The sequence below is a fragment of the Lissotriton helveticus genome, chromosome 4_1 (genome assembly GCF_964261635.1).
Source record: "Lissotriton helveticus chromosome 4_1, aLisHel1.1, whole genome shotgun sequence".
NCBI classification, from domain to species: domain Eukaryota; kingdom Metazoa; phylum Chordata; class Amphibia; order Caudata; family Salamandridae; genus Lissotriton; species Lissotriton helveticus.
This window is the reverse complement of record NC_136063.1, coordinates 311268632-311294330: the sequence shown is the minus strand read 5'-3', so window position 1 is coordinate 311294330 and position 25699 is coordinate 311268632. Positions and strand designations below refer to the sequence as shown.

Below are 25699 nucleotides of genomic sequence, written 5' to 3'. Positions count from 1 at the left end.
TGTTGCAAAGTCATAAAATACAGGATAAAGTTGACAGCTCTTTATTAGTGCAGCTCAGGATCTGCCTTCAGCCAGTCAAAACAGACATGAATCTAAACATTCTAATAGGGAACCGTGGAGACGGTTCCTCAGTTAAAAATAAACAATACACAAACCTAATTGAATGTAAACTCATTACAACATCTAGTAGTTCATTAGAACTCTGTGTTGGCATTGCAGTACATTACGAGGGAGTTAACTGACGGACTGCTGATGGTGCTGAAAGTAGGTTTCACTCCGCATGTCAGAATTTTATACTGACATGGATGAGAAAGATATTGTAGAACTCAGAAAACAAGAAAATATGTCCTAATTTTACCTTTCTAGAACAGCACTTCCTAAACTTTTTAGAACCACAGCACACTTTTTAAAACGGACAAATATTCATGCTCATCTAGCTTTAATGGACATGAGGCGGGTGATTTTTTTAAATGTAAGTAAAGCATTGTGTGCTAGACAGCACATTTTTCATTTAAATGGCCAATAAATGTGCACAGACATACCGTTTTACTGATAAAACTATATTGCACGCGAGTGATAATGTGTGGATATCGGGTTTCAGTGAATGTTTATGATTTGTGCATCACCAAGTAAAGTGTCTTGATTTGTTTTGATCCTATTAAAATCTTTGTTTCTATCACACTTCAGAATTACCAAACACAAATATGTTTAATTTATGTTTTCTTAACTTCAGAATGTGTACAGTTCATTTACAGGTATTTACATTTTGATGTGTGTTACAGAAAATGCCATCCAATATCCTTTCCTTTCACAATTTCTGTTCAATGGAAAGATTGCCACATAATTCACTTTACATGTCTTTCTTTGACTTCAAAGTGAACGGAGTTTGTCAACACCATCCCATGTAAAGAAAAGAATATTCATCAATTTATCAAAAGACATAGCCTGACATTTGACCTCTATCTTTAAAGTGCAGCAAATGTAACAAAGGCAAAAAGTGAACTGAGTCCATGAAACTAACACCAAAGAGAAAAGGAATTGTGACCCAAACAGAATAGAATATCTTCTGGTATTGTTCTAATAGTTGCATAGGTTGTGATGCTTGCCCGGAGTCTGATGACCAATTTGGCCAAGAAGTCTTAAGAGATGTGCTTGCTCAAGTCAATATCTGATGCTGCCCTTCTCATTTTAGTCTAGGATCTTGCATTGCAGTCTAACCACAGAGTGGGAATAGGAGAAAGCAAGGGTATAGGATAAAGTTGTCCTTATGGTGACACGTCATACTCCTAGTTTTAGGCTCTCTTCTATTCTCATCTCCTAATAGTCTACACCCTCTAACATTGGTCACACTCCTCATAGAGATAGGCCTCTTTGTAAAGATGGAAAGGGTAAGTGTATACACCCCTGAGGATGGTACCAGATACACAAGACTTGAGCATTTCAGTTTTGTGTCCTACGACTTGATTGAAGGGTGCCCACAGGATGGAAATAGTGAGATTTCGCTACAAATATAGAGTCCTAAAGTTTACTTTATCTTATTATTACCCATCTTAATGGTACTCATTTTAACATATTTAGAGCAGTGAGTAGTGATCCAGCGCTGCTCCAAACCAAACCTCCAAACCATCACTATAAATCCTAGGAGCTATCACACTTTACTCGTCGGTGGGGCCCATAACACCACAAGTCATTCATTCACACAAATCACCCTGCTCCCAGGATCAGTGAAAAACCAGAGAATGTGACGCTGGATTTTTAGCAGAGTGTGTTACTTCATCTATGTAATCTAATTTTTATACACTATGTACATCTTCAGTTATTAAGTCTTAACATGGTTTTACTCTTAAGAAACATTAAACACTCCACTATTTGGTTAATGGATCAGCTAGTAAAAGTTAACTCATGGACAACAAGACCAGATTAATTCTCCATTTATTAATTTTATATTTACTATTTAGATCTCCTTGCATGACCTTATTTTTATTATTATTATTTTAAATCAAATAAGCATTTTATTTACCCTATAATGAAAGAGAAAAGTAATTCAAACAATTTACATTTATTAGCAGAATAGTTCAGAAAAATAAGTCAAAAACACATTACCAATCCTTTTGGTTAATGGAAATCAGTATTCGGACAGACAAGTTCCCAAAAACAGCCTCTCCATTCTTTCTCGAGTTTCACCTCCCATCGGGCCTCCGACCCATCAAAAGTTAAAGTCAAGAAAAATTCAAAGTCTTTGCACCATAGAAAAATCGATCGGTCCGACAGCATGTCGTGGTGCGAAAAATAAATCAAAAGCGAACTTTTTTCTTTCTTCCAAACGACCTCTTTTATACCCTTTTTTCCTAACTATCTAACTATCGAATAACGAGCGCTGGCCCGTCAGCCAACGGTCGTGCGCAGCACTGGGGAGGTAGCAATGCCGTCGGCCAACGACAAAACTTTAGGGTCCACACTCGATTTCTATTGGTTCGCAGAAGGATTGGATGAGAATCACCTCATCTACTCATTGTCCATATTTCCGCCAAATCATAGTTCCGAACTCAATAAGGTTCCAATTGTTTATTATTACATTTTTTCATTTGTGTCCTTTAATTTGGCACTTCAACCTCTTTTCCCAGGTTCATGACTCGGACATCTCAATCTTGGCACCCTTCTGCTTTTCAGGTCACGCTGACCTTGACCCACGCTGTATGAGCACAGGCTGCTTGCACATATCTCGAGCATAGTCGCGCATGCATATAGAATCACCCTCTCGGAGTCTCGCAAACCTCCATTTTATTTTACTCCGCATGGCATTACCTAGCATTTAAAGGTACACATACGCTTTGTTTTCTTACCATTCCCCATCATTTCTGCCACAATTATACATCTAGAAAGCTTACATGCATAGTTTTTCATTAGATTTTAGCATTTCCGCCCTATATTAGTAAAACGACTTCACATAATTAATGGATTAAATTTGCAACACAAGCATATTCGTACCCCACGTGTATTTGTGTGTGTGCTTTCTATTCTACGTTGGTTAATTATAAAACCACATGATTAATACATATTACAGTTATGAAAAGTCAACTTCACGAGGGGTATACAAACATTTTTCTTTTCACCCTCACTCCATCAGAAGCTAAGTGGCCATGTCAGGATTCAATCTGTGACTTTTATTCAGGTTATGCACAGATCTCTCCAGTAGATATAGTCAGTCTACAGACATTGTTTTCTGTAGATCCTAGACAGTAAGAAAAGGGCAAAAATGACACACTTCCCCTTGCTTTCCTTAAGAAGCAAAGACGTCCAAGTACCCATTCAGCAGCTAGAATACAAAAGGATTTTTTAATATGCACAAGTAGTGTGTCACAAGAAGTAGCTTGAACTGACGGAAATATTTCTATACTCATTATACTAAATTTGCCACTGGCATATTCTATAATATTGTCTACTATGCAGTATTTCTTCAATAGCACAATTTCACATTTCTAAGCTGTCATTGGAGAAAAATTCAGCTCTGAGCTGATGCCAAGGCTTGCTCATGCCGGTCCAGGATTTCTGCTCCAGAGTCAGTACTTAGTCTTGTTCACTCTTCTGAGGGATGGACAGTTTCAGACTCGGTGTGAACACCTGTACACTGACTATACAGATGTAGAGGCATGCAACTGCAATGCACTAATCAGTATATTACCTGTTTTCTGCTAAATCATCAGCCCCTCAGCTTCACTGTGCATAGCTGTTTCTTGCTGGCAGATACCTGGGAGAAAGTTGCATAGCACAGCTTTTAGATTAGAGTATTTACTCCCCTGCTTAAGAAACCCTCCTTGGACCCCATGGTCCCGGCCAATTTTAAACCCATATCGCTGTTGCCCTACCCAATTAAAATCCTAGAGAAAATAGTTAGCAAGACTCTGTCATGCTACCTAGAGGACAATCATCTACTAGATAGGGATCAATATGGCTTTCGCCCGGGCCACAGAGACTGCTCTGTCCACCGTAATGGACGATCTACGGATGCGTGCCGACAACGGAGATTCTTCTGTTCTAGTGCTACTAGACATGTTGGCCGCATTTGATACGGTGAGCCATACGGTGAGCCATACAATACTGGTGGAAAGATTGAATAGCCTGGGGGTAAAAGGACGAGCCCTGCAGTGGAGTCAACAGGCGGTGACTATGTCGCCGTTTGAGTCTAGTAAGTCCCCGGTACACCACGAGGTCCCGCAGGGGTTCTGCGATAAGCCGCATTCTTTTTAATATCTATTTGCACCCTTTTCTCTCCCTTATCAAGTCTTACGGAATCGAATTGGTTAACTACGCGGACGACACCCAATTGCTGTTCTCCCTGGAAGGGAAATAGGCGGTGTCCATGGATACGTTCCAGGAGTGCATGCGCCAGACAGTAGGCTGGCTCAGGCAAAATTCCCTACAATTTAATGGGGGGAAAACAGAGGTGATATTCTGCCCTCCCACTAGCCTGCAGCTACATCCGATTCTGGAGTTTAAGCTTACCCCAGAGCATGATCCCCTGGTTCCTGCCAAAATAGTGCACAATTTGGGGGTACTAGTGAATGGTAGTCTCCAAATGGAGTCCCAGGCAAATAAAACTGCCAGCGCCTGTTTCTGTTTGTTGCGGATGCTGCAACAGATTCTTCCGCTCCTGCCAAAGATACCCGTTTGCTTGTAGCAAGGAGCATAATTCTTAGCAGACTGGACTACTGCAATGCTCTGGGGGAGCCCCACAATACATCTTACAGAGTCTGCAGAGAGTCCAGTCCATGGCAGCTAACCTGGCGCTGAATAGGCAATGTAGGTCCTCTACGACCTTAGCCCTAAGAGACCTACACTGGCTGCCTATCAAAGAGAGAATTTGCTTTAAATCTCTCTGCATTGTGTATAAAGCAGCACACAAGGCGGGCCCTATCCCGCTGCAGGAGAGGTTTATATGTCATAATCCGAAAAGGCAGCTTCGCTCCTCCAATGCAAATTTGATTAAGACCTCCAGATTTAAGAAAACCAAAATGGGGGCAGAGCCTTTGGTGTGGAAGCTGCACGATTATGGAATGATGTGCCTCAGACTATCAGACAGGCCAACTCGTGGGCCTGTTTTAGAAAGAATCTGAAAACCTGGTTGTTCCCAAGGATGGAAAATAAGTCCTCCCACTGCCAAGTATGGGCTGGTACCGTGCTGTCTACCCCCACGTCTAAGCGCCAGGATACCCGTAGGGTGACAGTTTTGCGCTATATAACTGAACAATACAATATAATACAATACAATTAATTTGCTGTTGGCCATCCTGTACATTTTTTTCCCCACCTGCGGACTATTTTCCATTCCACATCTTATCGTAGGTTAAAGAGTTTTGATATCTGCATCCTGTCTTTGGTTGGTTTTCTACCAGGTTCTTGTGCTTTTAAGAAGACTGGTCGATTACTTTGTCGTTTTGAAGCTTTTCATGTTCTAGCTTGTTGCTCGCTCCAGAGGAACTTTCCTGCTCCTGTTTTCTTACTTTCTTTAGTCCTGACCTTCATGCTTTGCTTGATTCCTCGCAAACGTTTTTCTGATCTTCAGTTATTTCCTTCTGTGGAACTGGGCTTTCTTCAGTTTGTTTAGCTTAATTTCTTGTTATACTGTTATCCATTCTGGATTTAGAGCTGGCGAGGGAAAGTAACAGGTCATATTTTCACTCAAGAAAGCATCAATCTACATCGAAGACCTACCCTTGACTACAGAATGTAAAGGTTTCACACTAACAATGTGTGTAACTTTAAAAAAATGTTAAAACATACAGCAGGTTTATAATTGCTTTGAGAATTCATATTCGCTGGTCGTTGAATTAAATTGTGTAACCAAATTATTTTTGCACCTAGCATTAACAAACTACAGAAGGTTGCCATGGTCTGGAGTTGTTGCCAAAGGGTACAAATCCAGTTGTAACTTGCCACCCGAATCCTACAACATTGTCTTCCTCATCTTCACTTAACTTAATTTGTTGTACATCACAGCTCTCTATAGCGCCCAACTGTAGGCTCTTGCCAATGTGTTGTTCTCAAGAGTCCTAAGTTCAAGAAGGGCTAAGAATGGCTTATGAAAACTTAAGATAACGCATTTTAAAGAACAGGAATAAGTGAATATGCTCAAAAATGTTGATGAGCTAGATTTTGAATAAGGAAAACTGTGAAATGTCCAATGTGGTGAAAAAAGGCATCAATAAAAAAGGGGGGAGGGGGTAATTGTGAATATAGAGTTTCGGTATATTGCCCTTCGGGACCTAAAAATATATTCTGGAATAAAAACGTTCCAAAGGCCCTATCTGGAATGAAAGTTGGAGAATTCCTGTTGAAATATACTCGATTCTTCACTTTTAAAACTACTTCCAGGAAACCTGGTCAAGTAAGTACCAAAGGTAACTGCTCAATAACCTGTAATTGTACGGAGGGGGGACTAAGCTACATTTAAGACTCTTTTTTCAACAGAATGTATTTATTTAGGTGTTGTGTATACAATGGAAAGAGTCATTCACAATCAGACGTCATCCCCCATCATTCAGCTAGACATGTTGGGCGTTAAAGGTAGAGAAAATATTTTAAATGTTCGGATGTTGGCAAATTAATTGTTCTAAAACCATTGTCAATTCTAGATCGTTGTATTTAGTTCACCATCTATCTCTATTTTCAGTATCCAACAAGCACCATTTCATGGACAGTAACCTCCTCTACCAGTTCAAAATGAACTTCCGACGGCGACGCAGGTTGATGGAGCTCCTCAGTGAAAGATCCCCCACGGTATCTGAAAGCCAAGACAGTCCCTTTTGTCTGCGCAAGCAAAACCAGGACAATAAAACCACAAGTTTCCTCTCAGGTGAGGCATTTAGTATTGAGTGCATCCAGATATATGTGAAGCGTAAAGATTGTGACAGAGTGACTTGAAGTCTATAGATTGTGCCAGAGTGTGGGGTTAAAGGTTATAGTGAATCTATAAGCCATGGAGTCCATACTGGATAATTGTACTGTTGGCAAGGTTTCTCAGATTTACTGTTTTGACTGTGCCTAACTTTGTATGTTACATGCTGTCCATATCAGACTGAAGATGGGAGGTTGATGTAGATTACACTAAACTAATGTTATCCTGTGTTCAACTTTCCTTAGCCCTTATTTCTAGCCAGAATTCGGTATGTTTCATAGGGTAACACCAATCACGCAATGGGTCAAAAACTCTTACACAATGATTCAGCATGATAATTTCCTCCTTTTTAAATGACAACCTGCACATAGACTAACACAATCTTGCATCAGTCGATCACTTTTCTAGTACCATATGCTGAACTCAATTATTAACTAATGTTTCCATCCAATTGCATGGTATACTAACTGTGCAAGTGATATTAAATACATATTTTAGAGTATAAGAATATTCTATTGCATGGGGTATGTTTGTATATCGCCAGATAATTTATTTACTTAAGTATTTTTTTTTTAAAGTGTTGTGTAGAACACAAGTTGTTACTTGAGAAAACTTTGCACCCTTTTTTGTACAAAAACCATGGTATGGTAACAAATGTAAAGTTGACAATGAGCCAGAAGCCCATCTATGTAGGTCAATCTTACAATACTGTCTAAAGCTGGACAACTATCTGGATATCCCATGGCTTAAGTAGATTAAAAGAATTTTGAAAGGACTTGGTATCCTTAATTTTTTTCTTAACCTGTATAGTCTGGGTACTATTCCACCAAAGCACAAATGACATGGGCTGAGACTAGAGCAAGATGGCTAGGAAGCACTCTTAGGGTCTTACCTGCACTTCCCGCATTTTTCTTACATAACATCATAAATGGGAGACAAAAGTTTCTTCCGACACGGTTTAGTCTGCAAAGTATAAACTTTCAGTTAGCATTCCCAGTTAAAGGTACACGGTTTTCGTCTCATCCTCAATGTCACCGGGAATCCCCAATGGAACAAACACAATGCACTTTTTGCTTTTTTGCACATTTTACACCACACAAAGAGTGTGGTTTCTCCGTCCTATATTACGAGCATTTAAAATAAGATCCCATGTTGTGGCCTTTATCTATTTGCACTGTCTGGGAAACTAAACCATGATACATGCTGTTTTAAATGATATGCTAAGTGCCATACAGGTACGATCTTATTATTGAATGACTCCTTTATGATATAGATGTAATTTAATACCTGTTTTTAGTATATTTAACAAATGTTTCCCTCAATCCTATGAATTTTAATACTGTATATGGTTTTCTTTTGTTATGACTTTTATGGCTCAGTGGAGCCAAATAAAGTATTTTGATTGATTGAAGTAGTCCCGTGAAACAGAGGATGTTCTGGTTGGCTTGGATTTGGGGATTGAGCTCGAATTTAAAAATGATTGTTTTCAAATCATTGTTTACTTTGTACATTTATGGAAACATCCCCCATTTGAATCAGCCTGTTGAAAGTTTATGTTGTGCAAACTAACTGGGAAGCAACAGAGCACTGTAATTCAAGTGAGACTGGGAATGTGTTCCTTGTAAAATACTTAAAGCAGAAAGAAGACGGCGGAACAAAGCCTCTTCTTTGCTGGATGCAGGTGGATGGTGAGAGCTTGGAGGCTTCTTATCAACGATCTTTGAAGTGTTTCTTAAGAGCTGTATTTTATGAACTACAGTAGGGATGCCGCAGGTCAGATGTTTAGAGGAATGTTGCTTCAGATTCTGATTGTCTAGCTGTATTAGGCCTGCATTGAAGTTTTTCCCTTTTTTGCATTTTCTGAATTGTAGTATGTTAGTGTACTGATTACTTCTTTGTGTAAGCCCTGAAAATATTTCGGTTCCTGCCAGGCAGGCTGCGTCACTGAAAGTTACTACCTTGGAGGCGAGGGTCTTTGAAAGTCGAGACCTGTGTACTTAATTCCCTCAATCTGAAATTACGCTGAAATAGCCAGATTTTGGAAAGATATTGAGATTCAATTACCTGGCTGTCTCAGCATATTACACTAGGTATGACTTACATCTTATATTTTAAGGCTAATACATTTCAAGAGGTTCTTTTCCTGATATCCGCCTACGCTAGGCGAAGCAGCGGGATTCTCCTTAGTGTTCGTGACTTTGATAAAACATAGGTATATTAAAACATATTTGTAACCAATTCAGACCACATACATTTGATGTCTTCACCATCTATTATTGCTCACAGTACTTGTTCAAAGAACCGCCATTGACAATAGCATCCAACAATATCTTGGATGGAAATAAACACAAATCTACTGACACTAGGATGGCAACCAGGATAGGGCGAAGAACAAACATGCTTGCCTGCCCACACTAAGATAGAACTTACATACCAAGTGCAGAAAGCTTGGGAATGAGGAGAGCTGCTTTGGCCATCTTTAATTAATGAATAGAGGCATTGATTTGTACAACTACATAAATGTTGATACATTTAATGTAATTAAACTTGAAGTAGGCACACTTATAGTACCATGTTTTCGACTTAGATCTCTGTCACATATTTTGGATATATTTTGTATTGATTATTAAGATTTACTAACTGTAGTTTTAAATTAAAACAGCATCCCAGAACCTGAACATTGAATATTGTTATCAATAAGTGAAGTTAAATTAAGGTGTACAAGATGGCTCTACTAGTGTTATGCTGTTGTTTAAACAAATGGGGGCCGATTCTCAAAGGCATTTAAAATATTATGAGGCAGTGCCTCAGGTTTACTACTTGACATACCAATATGAATCAGTTCAGAAATGTCCAGCTCCATATTAGTAAAACTGCAAAGAGGGCACAGTTCTTTCTAGTTGTCAATGAATAGTCCCTGAATACTCTCATTTTATTCAAAATGTTAGATGTTTAGGGGCCAGTTCCTATATTTAAGAATACGTAAAGTAGTACTACAAGATGTGAAGTAGTACTGCAGGATTACTATTTCACATACACATTAATGCCTTTCTGAATGAGCCCCATGGTTAATAACTAGTTCATTAACAGTACCACTCTAGGGGTGATGTTTATCCTGATGCAGATGGCTTGACTAATGGATCAGTGACAGAGTACAATTGCTCCCTAAGATAGGACATTGTCAGTAGAAAGAGGCTCACGTCATGGAAAATGATCTATCCGATATTGGCGGGCATTAATTTGCTGTGACAGTGGCACACTAATGCCCTGACATGGCATGTCTTCTCTTTCACATTCCACATTGGCACCACACAGGGCTGTTTTTGTAGCTCCCCCTTGGCATCAACACCTCAGAGGATTTAGACAGTAACAGCAAGAAACTATTACTGTCAGCACCTAACTGAACTGCCCAGCAATTGAAAGATGTTTTGAAATATAATCCTTATATTAGAACTTCCATAAAGTGTGCAAGACTTGCTTTTAACTTTTGATTTGTTTTCTGTTCTTTCTTACTGCTGACTTGCATTAGTCATTGCTAGCTTTTCAGTGCTGTCTTTAGTGAAAGAGAATTCTTACGTAAATATAAGGAGATGTTGATGGCTCTCTGAACTAGCATTGGCCTGTTGCATACTAGCACAATTCCAGAGTAACACCCACACTTGATAAAAGCACTAGCTACAAATTTCATTAACACATCCAGCTGCAAATTTCTTGCCATTTGTGGACCCTGCCCTGTTGTGCCTCTTGGTAAGAGACTGAATAATATACTCATAAGCAGTTGCTACATATTAAGGAATCTTTGAGTACAGATAATACTCCCATTTACCTTGCCCTACACACAGTCACCTTGCTGCTTAATCAGGCTTATAGTGAAATTCTATTTGCATAGTTGAAATGCTTGCTGCACAAGAGAGGCCCAATACCATATATGTCGCTGACCCTCTGTATTTGCTTTTTGATTTCCACAGTAAGTCCTACCAAGGAGATCAGGATAGTGTCGGCAGTGAGACGGAGCAGCATGAGTAGCAGCAACAGTAGCGGATACTTCAGCAGTAGTCCCACCCTGAGCAGTAGCCCGCCAGTGTTATGCAACCCCAAGTCAGGTAAGAATGTGACATTCTGTTGCCTCTGCTGCTCATAAAAAATGTTTTGGAGCAGTATGAATTGGGATTTTTCTGTTACCCGTCTAAACCATTTAGCTGGATTGAAATGATTTCCTTTGGCACTTACCACCCTGAATACAGTGTGTATGAAGCAGCATGTTCTTTATTCATGGCTCGTAGCATATAACATAGCTCACAATATTGTATGATGGAGGAGCTCCAACAATACTGGCATGTAGCAGGTAGAGGTCAGGGTCAATTTTCAGCAGCTATTGTTATGCTGGAACCTGAAGTCCTGGTTAATCTTTCTGCTGTGTCTTGCTACAATGTAGTGACAAGCACCGTGAAAGGGCATTAAGACATTCAGTGTGTGGTGTAATTCTGAGCAGCAGCTGCCAGAGGTCTGGGCGAATTCATGGCTTTCACTCCTCCACTCCCAGGTCTTCACCTCAAGGACAATTTCTAACTCTTTTCACAGTGTTTTGGCTGGATGCAACTGTTTGAATCTGAGTCAAAGGAAGGCCAGCCCAACAAGACCACTGCTGGCCTCCACACCCACAGAGCTATTCACAGATGTTACTTACACTTGTGGGTAACTTACACATATAATTTACTCTTACACTATTGAATAAGGTTACATTTTTGGCTATTCACAAAATCTGAGTGTAAAGTTGCTCAGAATTGTAGACTTACACATCTCCACCCCCTGAAAAAGGGAGTGGAGCGTAATTTACTAGTGCAAGTTACAGCTGCAAAAAAACAACGACCAAGTGGCCAACCACTGATACTGCAACACTGTTACATGGAAAATAATGGTGGGACTTAAAATGAAGCCCAATAGGAAATAATGTGAAATTTAAATATGTAAAATTGCTGAAAATATAAATAAATATAATTAAATGTTCTTAAAAATCTAAAAATTAAACACAGTTATTTAATTGTAAAGTAATTTAACAACCTTGTTTGAAGTTATAAATTAGTGATAAAATACATTTTTATTCAAATATAAAAAGCTTCCTTTTATTGAATTCTATACATTACATTTAATTATTAGTAATGCATAACAAAAAAATGTACTATTTTTCTTTAAAAGGAAATGTATTTTTTAATTTAAACGTCAGAAAAAAGTGCTTTATTTTTCAACTAAATTAGTTGAAGATTTAATTCAAAATTAAGTTAATAATGATATAGAAGGGCGTCCACGTGTTGCACTCGCGAAACTCACCATCCCTTGGTATGACGGGGGCATGGCGCTCCCCGATTTCAAGCGATATTACTGGGCTTCCCAGTTGTCTGCTATTAATCACGTTATGTTTTCACCGGGTCGGAATCCTGCATTCGAGATGGATAGACTCCAGCTTCCGGGTGGGGACTTTAATAGAGCGCTTTATTCTCGCTCGGCCGGGCGCCATCTTGTGGGCCCGTCCAGGACTGCAGTAACTGTGTGGCGAGCCGCAAATGTGAGTTTGGGATGGGAGGATCGCCTGACGCTGGCGACGCCGCTCTATGCCTCGGAACGTTTGGGCTGTCTCTGGTCTACCAAGGGTTTCGACCGCTGGGATATGATTGGGATTTGTAAGGTGGGTGATGTGTGCTCGAAGGGTAGTGTGAAGTCCTTCCAGGCCCTCCAGGCGGAATATGGTTTGAATGGTAGGGAATTTTTTCGCTATCTGCAGGTCCGGCACGCCCTCGCCTCGGTTTTGGCTCCTGGTGAGGCCCCGCCTGAGTCTTCCCCCCTCGAAGACCGTGTCCTTGATGGGCATCTTCCTGATAGCACTATTTCCCTGATCTATAAAAAGCTGATCAATAACCGGGCGGACTTATTGGTCCGACTCCGGGAGGCTTGGGTCGGCGATGGGTTGGAACTGGACGATGAGGATTGGCAATCGGCACTCTCTTCTCCCAAAGAGGTTGCCATTCCTGCCCGTCTCCGTTTGGTTCAACTTAAGATCCTTCATCAAGTGTATGTCTCGGGTCCGCGTCTGGTGGCGATGGGCTTTTCCTTGGATGGGTTATGTAAGCGTGGTTGTGGGTTGAGTGCTACCTTTTTACATATTCTTTGGGAGTGCCCGGCTGTGGCGGCTTACTGGACTGCTGTGCTTGAGGTGATGACTGCTGTGACTGGTGTGGCCCTGCGGCCGGAGCCTCGACGATGTCTGCTGAATGTTTGGGAACCCACTGACTACTCTGTGGCCCAGACCAGATGGGCTACCCTGGGTTACATGATTGCGAAACGGGATGTAGCGCAACTCTGGGGCGCCTCCAGGCCCCCTGAGGTCTCGACGTGGGAGGACAACATGGACTGGTCCATGTTTCGTGAGAAGACTGTTTATGTGGCCAGGGGCAGACCCAGGGCGTGGACGAAAATTTGGGGTCAGTGGAATGAATATCGTGGAGATATCTGTACTCCTCCCCTTGTGGGCACTGCCGAGGTTGTCCTGTCTCCCTAGGCGGGCGTTCCCGGAACCCTTTCATACTGTTTTTTTGCATTTCCGGTTCTCCCCTCTGCTCCCCTCCCCCCCCCGACCTCATTGGAGCCTCCGGGCTCTGAGTATGTTCTCCTGGTCGTGGACCATCCCCTCCGTCCTTTGGGCTGACCTTCCTTACTGTGCATTCGCCTTTTTAGTGTTTGTTTTTCTTCATGTATAAAATAAAATTCAAAATGCTCTGAGATATGTGGGAAGTAATGCTTTGAGCTCGATTTGTGCCTGACCACAGGTGTATATTTTTAATTCACGTCTTGTGCATTATTATTAGCGTCCAGCCCGTGAGGTTGTAGGCCCATTCTTGTACTTTTCTATGCTTACTTTAATAAAGGTTTTTGACAAAAAAATAAAAAATAAAAAAATAATGATATAGAATTATTTTATTTTGTTTTACATTTACAATAAATTTATAATTAATTTACATTAATATTTAAAAAAAATATATTTCTACTCATTTATGATAAAGCTTAATACACTTTTTTTTGTTTTAGCTATACCCTACTCCACCTGAATGGAGTCTCCCTATGGTAAAGTATAGGGAAAAGTAAAACTATTTTATTTAACTAAAGAATTAGCTAATGTATTTTATGTTCAGTATTAATAAGAATCAATTGTGTATATGTATTTTGAATGTAGAACACAATTAAGATAATGCTGCAGTATTATTAACCACATTTTGAATTAACTTAAATATATTGTATTAAATAAAATTATTTTTCCAAAGTTTAGATTAAAACATACATTCCCATCTAAAGTGGGGTTTTTCCCATTAATATGCATTGCTAAGTGTTACTAAGTATTAAAAGTAATATAATTATAATTTCATATAAGATAATGTTACATTAATTTATAAATTCAAAAAAGGTAGTTAAAATATTTTATCATTCAATAATTGTTTTGTTTTTAGATTTAGTTTTATAATAAATTATAATTATTTGTGTGTTAAACTATTTAACAATTATTTTTTTACATTTAAGAGTATATCTTAAAGGATTTTATTTTAAGACCCAACCGCCAATATTGTCTATTTTTATTTTTGTTTTGCGGAATCAATAAGTGGCCATGTGTGTGCTTGACTTCCTCCAGCTCTCAGCGGAAGTAATATACTACTGTTTGGGTACCTTTTTTGGCTGTAGTAAATTTAGAAGTGCAGTTTATGAATAGTAGTTGGCATACTGTTTTGTGAGTGGGTGCATGTCCCTCCTTAAAGCCCTCCTTACTCCCATTAAGCACCCACCTCCCTAGAAAACTCCCATTAGGTTATAAGTATTCGGCTTTTTACTGCCATATTCCCTGGTCCCACCCATATTTTCTATTTAGGGGCCGATTCTGATCTGGGTCGGAAAGCACTCCGACCGAGCCAGATCAGGGGTGTTTTTCGACCGATCCGGACTCCTGCAGTCCGATCTAGCGAGTACAATGCGGCCGTATGCTGTCGGACTCAGTTAGGTCGGTCTCCCATAGAAGTCAATAGGAGCTGGTCGTACGACGCGTACATGGGCTCCCATTGACTGAATGGGTACGTCGCGGACAAGTGCGCCCCCTACAGTAGGTACGCGTTGGTGCCATCTGCACCGTACTTGCCTGTGTGGGGGAGACCCATGGGTCTCCCCCTGTGTCTTAGTCATAAGGCTGCGGATAACAGGGGGTCCAACGCGGACCCCTGAAGTCCAACTCCGGGAGGTATTGCGAGCCAGACGCTCCAACTCGACATGGCTGTCCGAATCAATCATTGTACTAGCTCGGTCGTGAAACGTCTCCATTGTCGTACGGAGCGGTTCGGACCCGGAAACGATTCGTACGGAGATTTCGTGCTTGTTCGCATCGTACTTCGACGTCCACACCCGTGTATGACTCAGACGGAAAATCAGCCTCCAAATCGGATCCGCTAATGCCGAACCCGATCCGCTGCCCTACCGACCGAGATCGGAATCGGCCACTAAGTAGTAAATCTACATTTATGAGGAACAACCCGTACAAAAGATGGAAGCTACAGAAGTGGACAATTATACTCGTAAATTTGTTGTGGATAACATTTGGGAGTAGTTTAGGAGTAATACTACTAAAGTACCTCAAAATGCAGTCTGTGAATAGGCCCTTCTGAATCCAGTCTGTGCAAACAAGAATGCACTGTGTGTCAGTACACAAACTGGTGAAGAGTTTAACTAAGGCATGAAAGTGGGGAGTAAGGAACTCAATACAGGATCTCCAAAAACGGATGTACGACATTACAACGCATGCTTTTACATCGCATGCTTTTACAGCGCGGTTTTTACATCGCATACCATTACAACGCATAGTGCTTTTGGGCGCTGGATAGTGAATTGTTTAATTTACTATTCCAACTCCAGTCCCCGTGGATAGTAGGGAAGGTTATTGGATAGTAAATTAACCTATTCCCTATCCTAGAGCGCCCCCTAGCGCAATGCGTTGTAATGGTATGCGTTGTAACAGTTGCGATGTAAAGGCACTGCGTGGTAAAAGTTGCTTTGTAAGTGATGTTTCCCTCCAAAAACACTTGTGGAGCTCAACTCCCGAGCTCTATCTACAGGCTCAAATAAAAATGGGTTGTATCGATGTCACATTTTTAATAGATCATTAGATATCAATTCTCTATGAGTAAAGTCTTATTTATTAACTAATGAACCTTTTTTCATCAAAGAATAAAAGACCAAAACCTGATTAAGTGTATAAACCAGCTAGAGTACTGTAAGACCTGCTGGATGACAGATATTTCTGCAGCAGTAAGTTTAACTCCTTGGGTTATCTTAAAATGTGGCTAATTTAGCAATAGTATAGCTGTTACTGAAAAATCGATGACTTTGTGATAGAAACTGGAAGTTGGTACAGACATTTGTCTTTGTAATAGTAATCATATAAGAGCAAACCCCAAAGTAAATCAGGGCTATGATATCATATAGTCTAATCAGAATCCAAGATGGCCGACAAATATCACAAATCTATGATTTGCATCATGTATACATGTCAGCGCATGTCATGTGCATGCCCACGTTAGATCTAGACTGTGACATCATCAATATAAAACCATAATGGCAGCCAATAAGGATGGCAGGAAGAAGTAACAAACACTATAGCAAAAGTAAATGTATAATTTGCATACTTTTTATCCTTACAACACTTACAATGAACATGTGGATAATGTTGCCATTGTAATTAAACAATACAAGACTATATTAAACCCTGATAACATTTCTATATTATGAAATAATGATGATTTAAGTTTGATACTTTCTTAGGGCCTTATTAGGAATTTGGCAGTCTGACCGCTGTATAACTGTGTCCGTCCCTTCCAGCAGTCCATGGCGCTGGCAGTCCAAAGACCGCTGTGTTATGAGTTGTCCACGGGGCCAGTGGTAAGGAGGCGGGGATCTTTCATTGGTGGTGAGTACTTTTTCTAAATATATCCATGCCTGTGTGTGCATTTCGACTGCATATGTGTCGGATGCACACATATGTATGGTATATGTGGAAAAATAACATATACCCATTACAGGGGTGCAGCCCATATGAGGGCAGGCCTGGCAATGGATATATGGTACGAAAAAGGCTCACCTGTATATACAGCACACAGGGTAGTAATGCTTGAGGTGAAGATCCTTCTGTGAAGGGGGCCTGGAGGCAGGGATCCACGCTAGAGTCTGCCTGGAAGAAGAAGAAAGGGGTGAGTATGCAGCCCAAATCCTTCATGTCCACAACCTTGAAGCAGGCGGTCGGACTGCTGCGGTATGCTCATGGATCAGGCAACTTGTAATACGCACGTTGGTGCAGCTCCTCCGTACCGCCCTATGGTGGCTGCCTTTCCCCGATGGCAAACCCAGCGGTCGGGGGTCTTGGTGGTCCAGCGGAGGTCGGACCGCCGAGCTCTCCATGCTCAGACAATACATAATAAGACACTTATTCTTTTTTTTTTTTATTCTTTATATTAAGATATGCTCAGCAATTAATACAATCGTGAGACACTTACATAGAATTACAGTAGTTCCTGTTCTCAAGTCATCAATGGTACATAAATCATTACAATAGCAACTCATTTCAAGTGTCAACTTACCCTACATTACTTCCCTCATAGGCCTCTGTAGGTCTGCCAGGCTCCCCATATCTTTTCCCATTTCCTCGGGCACCCCCTGCTCTTGTATATTGTTTGTTCTGTTTGCCTGCACCAGTCTAACTCAGTTTTCCACTCCCCTATCGTCGGAATCTTGGTTGCTCCCCATTTCTTCACAACGTGCCAAAGCCACCCATTGTCTTGTGTGTCTGGGCCAGTCTTCTACCCCGGTAATCCTAAGTAAAAATCATGTCGGTGTCAGCTGCATGTCTATTCCTGTAACTACCATTAGTACTCCCTTGTTGCCAAAACTATTGTAACTTTGGGCAGCCCCATATTAAATGATAGAAGGTCCCCTCGATTCCACACCCTCTCTGACATTGTGAATCTTCACTTCGCCCCATTCGTTGTAACACTGCTCTGGGATAGTATAGTCGTTGAAGGACCTTCAACTGAATCAGTTGGAATCTTGCCCCAATCGCCTCCTCTAATGGGCTTTGTAATGCTTCCTTCCATTCCTCATCTTCACGCCGACCAATGTCCCCCTTCCAGGTTGCTGTCAGTGAGCTCAATATTTCAGGGGCGTTGTTAATTATTTTTTGTATATCAGGGAAATGGTCGGATGTATGACGTTACAACGCATGCTTTTACCACGCATGCTGTTACAACGCAGTTTTTACAATGCAAACCTTTACAACGCATAGCGCTTTGGGGTGCTGGATAGTGAATAGTTTAATTTACTATTCCAACTCCAGTCCCCGTGGACACTAGGGAAGGTGTTGGATAGTAAATTAAATCTATTCCCTATCTTAGAGCGCCCTCCAGCGCAATGCGTTGTAATGGTTTTCGTTGTAAAACCTGCGTTGTAATAGCACTGCGTTGTAAAAGTTTCGTTGTAAAGGATGTTTCCCAAATGGTCTTCTCATGCAGTGGCTTCCCTTAGATAATTGTGTATAGAATGTCCTAGCTGCTAGTTTTGCAACCACTCCCCTTTTCCCATGTCAAAGTCCGTTTGCAGGGTTGCAAATTTAATGTAGGCTTGACCCCTCCTTATATCACCTAACGTCTCAATGTCCAAAAGCTCCCATTTCACAAACCCCTTTATTTTACTCACTTTTCCCAACCAAGTGCCATCCCAGAGTGGGGTCATCCCTGTAAACTTACGCTCCCATGCTTTGTATTTTGTGGCCGCCCGCCAGGCCAATGCCACTGTATGGGTGTGCTGTGGTACGTTCCTCGCTAGTTGTTTGGCGTATGGCTAGTCTGTCCGCCCTGTAGGCCGGTTCCGCTCGCTCTCCAAACATCCACCCATTTACTGTTACTGCTAGGGTCACCCAGTAGTAGCTTTGGATGTCTGGTATTGCTAATCCTCCCTCATTGACCCCTCTCTGCAATTTGTGTAGCGCTGCCCGTGGTGCGCCTCCACTCCACAGCAAGGATCGCAATTCCGCCTCCACTCTTTGAAAGAATAGTGGAGGTACATTGTATGGTGTGTTTTGCAGTGTGTATAACAAATGAGGGAGGGCCATTAACTTAAACAAGGCCGTCCGCCCAATCAAAGTGAGGTACAAAAGGGGGGGGAGGGATGAGATGGACGGAGCATCTGAACCAATCAAACACTCACACCCAGTCCACAGATCTGGGTTTAATCCATCACTGTTCTTTAGCCCACTCTGCCACCCCAGTTCAGACATGGCCATATGCAAATCAGTCTGACCCTGTGCCTCATGGGAACAGTCCAGCCCGAACTGACAAGCCATGCCTTCCCTGGACCGGAAACAAGCTTCCTAGGACCGGTTTCTGGCATTACAGCCGTCTTCAGCCAGGCTTGCTTGAATCCAGTGGCAAAGTGAGCAAGGGACTCACGTCTGAGCATACCCTGCCAACTTATGGTGAACAAAGCGGTACAAAAGGGGGTGGTGATGGACGGAGCATCTGAACCAATCAAACACTCACACCCAGTCAACAGATCTGGGTTTAATCCATCACCGTTCTTTAGCCCACTCTGCCACCCCAGTTCAGACATGGCCATATGCAAATCAATCTGACCCTGTGCCTCATGGGAACAGTCCAGCCCGAACTGCCAAGCCATGCCTTCCCTGGACCGGAAACAAGCTTCCTAGGACCGGTTTCTGGCATTACAGCCGTCTTCAGCCAGGCTTGCTTGAATCCAGTGGCAAAGTCAGCAAGGGACTCACATCTGAGCATACCCTGCCAACTTATGGCGAACAAAGCGGTACAAAAGGTGGTGGTGATGGACGGAGCATGTGAACCAATCAAACACTCACACCCAGTCAACAGATCTGGGTTTAATCGATCACCGTTCTTTGGCCCACTCTGCCACCCCAGTTCAGACATGGCCATATGCAAATCAGTCTGACCCTGAGCCTCCTGGGAACAGTCCAGCCCGAACTGCCAAGCCATGCCTTCCCTGGACCGGAAACAAGCTTCCTAGGACCTGTTTCTGGCATTACAGCCGTCTTCAGCCAGGCTTGCTTGAATCCAGTGGCAAAGTGAGCAAGGGACTCATGTCTGAGCATACCCTGCCAACTTATGGCCATGTCTGAACTGGGGTGGCTTGGTGAGCAAAATAACGATGGATTCAACCCAGATCTGTGGCTGGGGGTGAATGTTTTGCCATTGTGCAACATTCCGTCCATCATCTTGTTTGTTTTGCTGTTCACCCTATGTGGGAAGGGTATGCCCAGACGTGGGTCCCTTGCTCACTACACCACTGGAGTCAAGCTATCCTGGCTGAAGACGGCTGATAGCCAGAAACCGGTCCTAGGATGCTTGATTCCGGTCCAGGAAAGACGTGGCTTGGCAGTTCGGGCTGGACTGTTCCCATGAGGCACAGGGCCAAGACTGATTTGCATATGGCCATGTCTGAACTAGGGTGGCTTGGTGAGCAAAATAACGATGGATTCAACCCAGATCTGTGACTGGGGGTGAATGTTTTGCCATTGTGCAACATTCCGTCCATCATCTTGTTTTTTTTGCTGTTCACCCTATGTGAGAAGGGTATGCCCAGACGTGGGTCCCTTGCTCACTACGCCACTGGAGTCAAGCTATCCTGGCTGAAGACGGCTGATAGCTAGAAACCGGTCCTAGGATGCTTGATTCCGGTCCAGGGAAGACATGGCTCGGCAGTTCGGGCTGGACTGTTCCCATGAGGCACAGGGCCAAGACTGATTTGCATATGGCCATGTCTGAACTGGGGTAGCTTGGTGAGCAAAATAACGATGGATTCAACCCAGATCTGTGACTAGGGGTGAATGTTTTGCCATTGTGCAACATTCCGCCCATCATCTTGTTTGTTTCGCTGTTCACCCTATGTGGGAAGGGTATGCCCAGATGTGGGTCCCTTGCTCACTACGCCACTTGAGTCAAGCTATCCTGGGTGAAGACGGCTGATAGCCAGAAACCGGTCCTAGGATGCTTGATTCCGGTCCAGGAAAGAAATGGCTTGGCAGTTCGGGCTGGACTGTTCCCATGAGGCACAGGGCCAAGACTGATTTGCATATGGCCATGTCTGAACTGGGGTGGCTTGGTGAGCAAAATAACGATGGATTCAACCCAGATCTGTGACTGGGGGTGAATGTTTTGCCATTGTGCAACATTCCGTCCATCATCTTGTTTGTTTTGCAATCAAAGTGAGGGGCAGGCTCTGCCAGTGCTTGCCATCCACAATTAATCTATCTATCTGTGAACGCAGGTTAAGAAGATAGAACTCCTGAGTGCTTCTTGTTACGTATTCTCCTAAATACTTGAAACCCTTCCTCCCAACTGGCACTGTATGTCTTGAAGTTAACTCTGGGACACCCCCTGCCTGTGGGAAGAGCAATGATTTATTCCAGTTAGTTTGATATCCGGAGTATTCCCCGTTGATTCTGAATATCTGCAGTATTCTGTTGATTGACTACAGTGGTTTCTAAACATACAGCAGGACATAATCCGCATATAAGGAAATGCGTTACTCCCATTCCTCCTCAATCGAGATCCCCATATCAGAGGATCCTGACGTACCCATGCTGCCAGAGGCTCCAGAGCCAAGGCGAACAGCAGTTGGGACAGTGGGCATCCATGCCTTGTTCCCTTTCAGAGAGGGAATACCCTTGACACCGTGGCGTTGACTCGTACTCTGGCAGGGGCTGTTGAGCAGTCTAACCCACCCTATGAACTCTGGCCCGAATCCCAGTTTGTCCAGCCCTGCAAAAAGGTAGTTCCTTTCCACACTATCGAAAGCCATTCTGGCATCCAAAGACAGGAGACCCACATATTCTGCTGAGATTGCCTCTGTAAGGTGTAGGACCCCAAACAATCTACGCAGGTTATGTCTGGTTCTCCTATGGGGCATAAACCCCAATTGATTGAGGTGTACAAGGGAGGTAATCACCTTGCCCAGTCTGAGCAATAGGAGTTTCGCCAACACTTTCACTTCATAAATAAAGCAAGGAAAATTGGTCTGGACGAACCGCATTCTGTAGGTGGTTTATATTACAGCTATTACTGCCGTTCTTTGATCTGGGGGGAGTATTTCCTCTTTTTTTGCCTCTTTCAGCATATTTTGGAATAGGTTCTGCTGTCCCTTCCAACAAACATTTATACATTTCCACTGGGAGACCATTCGGTCCCACTGCTTTACCCGATTGCAGTGAGAGGAGAGGCTGTCTTTATTTCTTCCATCATTACGTCTCTGTTAGACCTTTCAGCCCTAGGGTGGTCTTACCCTGTTTTGTTGCCCTTTTCTCTTCATTCTTGCCACCATCTTTTTGTTGGACCTAGGCCTCTGGGCGCCTTACCACTGCCAAACAGTGCTGAGGTGCAGGTGCTCTCTCCTAATAACATGGCTGCCACAGGCCCCTGCTACTGCGGAGTGGCCATTGAATATACACGCACTAGTAGTTAGGAGCAGGCTGGGACATACTGATACTGTATCTTTGCCTTCCCGCCTTCTTGTCCCATAGTCCAACATGTGGAAGCTCCTGGAACCTTCCAGCCCAGGGAGGAGTTATGCTTTGCCGCCTTTACAGGAGGGTCACCTGACCTAGGGCTATAAGAGGGAAGGAGGGAAACTGAACTAGTCAGTTGGGGCACCACTGGACCTGGGGGAACCTCTACCGGAGTATAGGCGGTTGGGCCTAGGGGGGAACTTACACTACTGAGACTGACTGAGCTTAGGCCCTGCTGTTCCCAAGATAGCTGAGGGACTCTACCTGCCTGCTGACCTTGCCCTGTGATGGGGAAACCCAGGGGACCAACTCCAGTGTGCTGCAGGGAACCATCCTGCCTCTTATGCCTGCCAACTCAACCCCTACCTGTTCCCCCAAGATACTGCAATCAAGAACCTGCCATTAAGATCTGCTAACAACTAGCGCTGTGAACCTGAAACCTGCCATCCTCACAAAGCGCTGTAGACACTGTGAGAGCTGCTGCTGGGGATTAACAGGTAAACCACAGTGCCCACCTACTGCTACACTGCCAGAACTGTGCCCCTTTCCTATAGCGCTGTGTCCCCCCAAGCGCTGGACTGCCAAAGACTGTCCCTGTTTACTAGCGCTGTGCCTACTAAGCGATTTACCGTACAGTCTGGCCCCTTAAGAACTTGCCAAAACCTGAGAGTGCTGTACCAGGGGCGCTGCAGAGTACTCAGAACCGGGCTGAACTGCTGCTGTGCCCCCTGCGCGTTGTGCCTTCTAAGCGCTGGGGGCCTCTAAGCGCTAATTGCTCAATAACCGCCTCAACCCGGCCCCCATTGATCTAGCACTGTGCTTCTGGGAGCGCTACCTGTGCTGCTGCAATCTACCTGCTGTAATCACCGCCGCGGCCCCGGGATCGCCGAAGGGTGAAGCGTTGTGGCCGTAATCCCTGCCACTGCCCAGGCCGTCAGACCAAAAGAGCGTGCAGCCCCCTGCATCGCCGTTGCCCCCGGAGTGAAGGGATGGTCGCCGCGGTGTCGGAAAGGCCGCGCTGGGCCATAGAAGTCAGCATGGGCGTCACCACATGGCTGGGGTGCCAGCCGCGCCATCGGCCGCGCCCCCCTGGAAGACACGCACACATTGGCGGGTGCAGCCGCGCCCGCGCCCCCGTAGTGCCGCGTCCTCATTGACTCCCGGGCTGGATCGAGACCCGGAGGGCCCGGAGCCAAACCAGAACCCCAGCAAGGGGGCTCCAAGGAGAGCGGGAGCCCCCGACCTTCACCCCAGGCCAGGGCAGAGCAGCGAGGGGCTAACCGAGGCTGAAAACAAAGGTAACCCCCTGGGGGAGGGCAGAGACATCAGTGGGCCTAGCGGGGCGGCTGGGGAGCCAAGTGTGAACGAGCAGCTCCGGCCTACTAACCCCCGACTGGCCTGGCTTGTTGTTGTGTGCCCCATGACCGCCCCTCCCCTCAGGAGACTGCAACCGGGCCGTGAAGGCACCAGTAAACCCCTTCTGTAGAACTGCTAGGGGCTGGGCCCACAATTAAACCCTAGAACTGCCTTCACCAGCCTGAGTATTGGTATTAACCCTATGCTGCACGAGATATGGTGTTGTGTTTATCCAGGTACCTCTGTTACTCGCCTGCATAGGACATCTTGTGCTTGTTACTGCTATGATACCCAGGCCTAAGAACCGTTACTGGAATGTTCCCCATACAGAGGAAATGTTTTGATGTTTTACTGATGCCATGAAGTTTTACATTGATGTCCCCCTATCTAGGAAATGTTTTGATGTCATGACCATGCCCATGAAGAGTTGCATTAATGACAATGATTATTGAAAATGTTGCATATGATGCCCCTGAAAAGCCGAATTGTTATCTTTGTTGATTGATGCCTATGGGGAGTTGCTTCTCTTAGCCCTGGACCTAAGAAGTGTTACCTGCCTGAACTAAAGTTATCAGATAAAGAGTTTCTGGTTATAAAACTACCTGGTGGGGTTTCAGTCCATTGCGTGCGAGTTACTGTCTCAGTGCGAGTGTGTGCTGCACCACTGCTTTACACATTGCCTTCGGGTGCCTTCCTGCCTCGCGCCAAGCTACAGTGTCAGAATTGGTGACCCCCGTTCTAACAGTCTCCCTCTAGCATCTCTCTGTTTATCTCAGACAGTCGTGGTAGATCAATATCGTGTAGGAAGTCACTAGAGTCCTGCTCTGTTTTCACTGAAGAGGAGGCAAAAATTCCTTCATAGTAAGTTGCGAATGTCTCCGCTACGTTTTTCCCAGTGACATAATTGTGACCCTTATCATCTATTAATCCATGCACCCATCTATCTTCCGCCCTGCTCTTATCCAACCAGGCAAGTAATTTATGTACTTTGTCCCCTGCGTCATATAGTCTGAGCTGTGTGGCTAACGCCTGGATTCTTGCGCTATCTTCCAGCAAGTCTACTGAGTTAGTCTGCTACCCAGGACTCCAGCCTCATTATATCCTCTTCCAGGGTTTGACACCTAAGCTTTTTCTCCTTCCTTTTAAGTCCTTTGTCATGGGGTAAGACCTATACCCAGGGAATGTAGCTTGAATGTACCTCCTTGGGCCTGCCACACCAGTTGTGTCATCCACAGTGGTAGCTCATCGATTGTGCCACAGGTTTGCCCTATTGTGGCTTGTGTGCCCTGATTACTGTTACTCAGTTTGTCATAAGCTACGTGCCAAGTTTTTGCATGTCTCCTGCTAGATCGAAGTTCCTGCTGTTGACAGGGTGTGTGTTAGGAAGCCGTTGTGCAGTTGTGTGTATGCGTTACCTACAAGAGTTGTGAATGACACTGGATGGTGTGTTCGGTACAATGGGGCAGCTTCTTGCATTGCATTAGCATGAGGGGGTGCAGGGAAAGGGTAAGAGAATTATTTACTATGCATAGAATAGTAACAGTATAGAGTTTGGCATCAATGAGTTCGTAATGGTGAATCCTCTCCAGTAGTGGGAGGAAGGTTCAACATTATGGTGATGGAAATGTCACTTTGAGAAATTGGACATCTTGATGCTTGTGGCTCTGTGTGCCTGTCAGACTCTCTCCTAATTCCAACTGGGTGCTAGGAGGACAACCACAACTGTGTATTCTTGATAGAAGGCTATAGAATAGGGGTTCACAGAAACTGCAGACCCCTGACTCTGAGGGAGGGGCCTTTCTGGGACGGGTCCGAGGGGGGGAAAGCGATCAAACCTTCTT

General features: G+C 43.7%; 1 protein-coding gene across 1 annotated transcript in view; it reads left to right on the top strand.

The window, feature by feature from the left end:
- DEPTOR (DEP domain containing MTOR interacting protein) overlaps positions 1-25699 on the top strand; it is a 609509-nt gene that overhangs the window by 427532 nt on the left and 156278 nt on the right. The window contains exons 6-7 of the mRNA XM_078686837.1: positions 6671-6853; positions 10864-10998. Of these exons, the coding sequence (XP_078542963.1) occupies positions 6671-6853; positions 10864-10998 (318 nt within the window). The remainder of the gene's footprint in view (positions 1-6670; positions 6854-10863; positions 10999-25699) is intronic.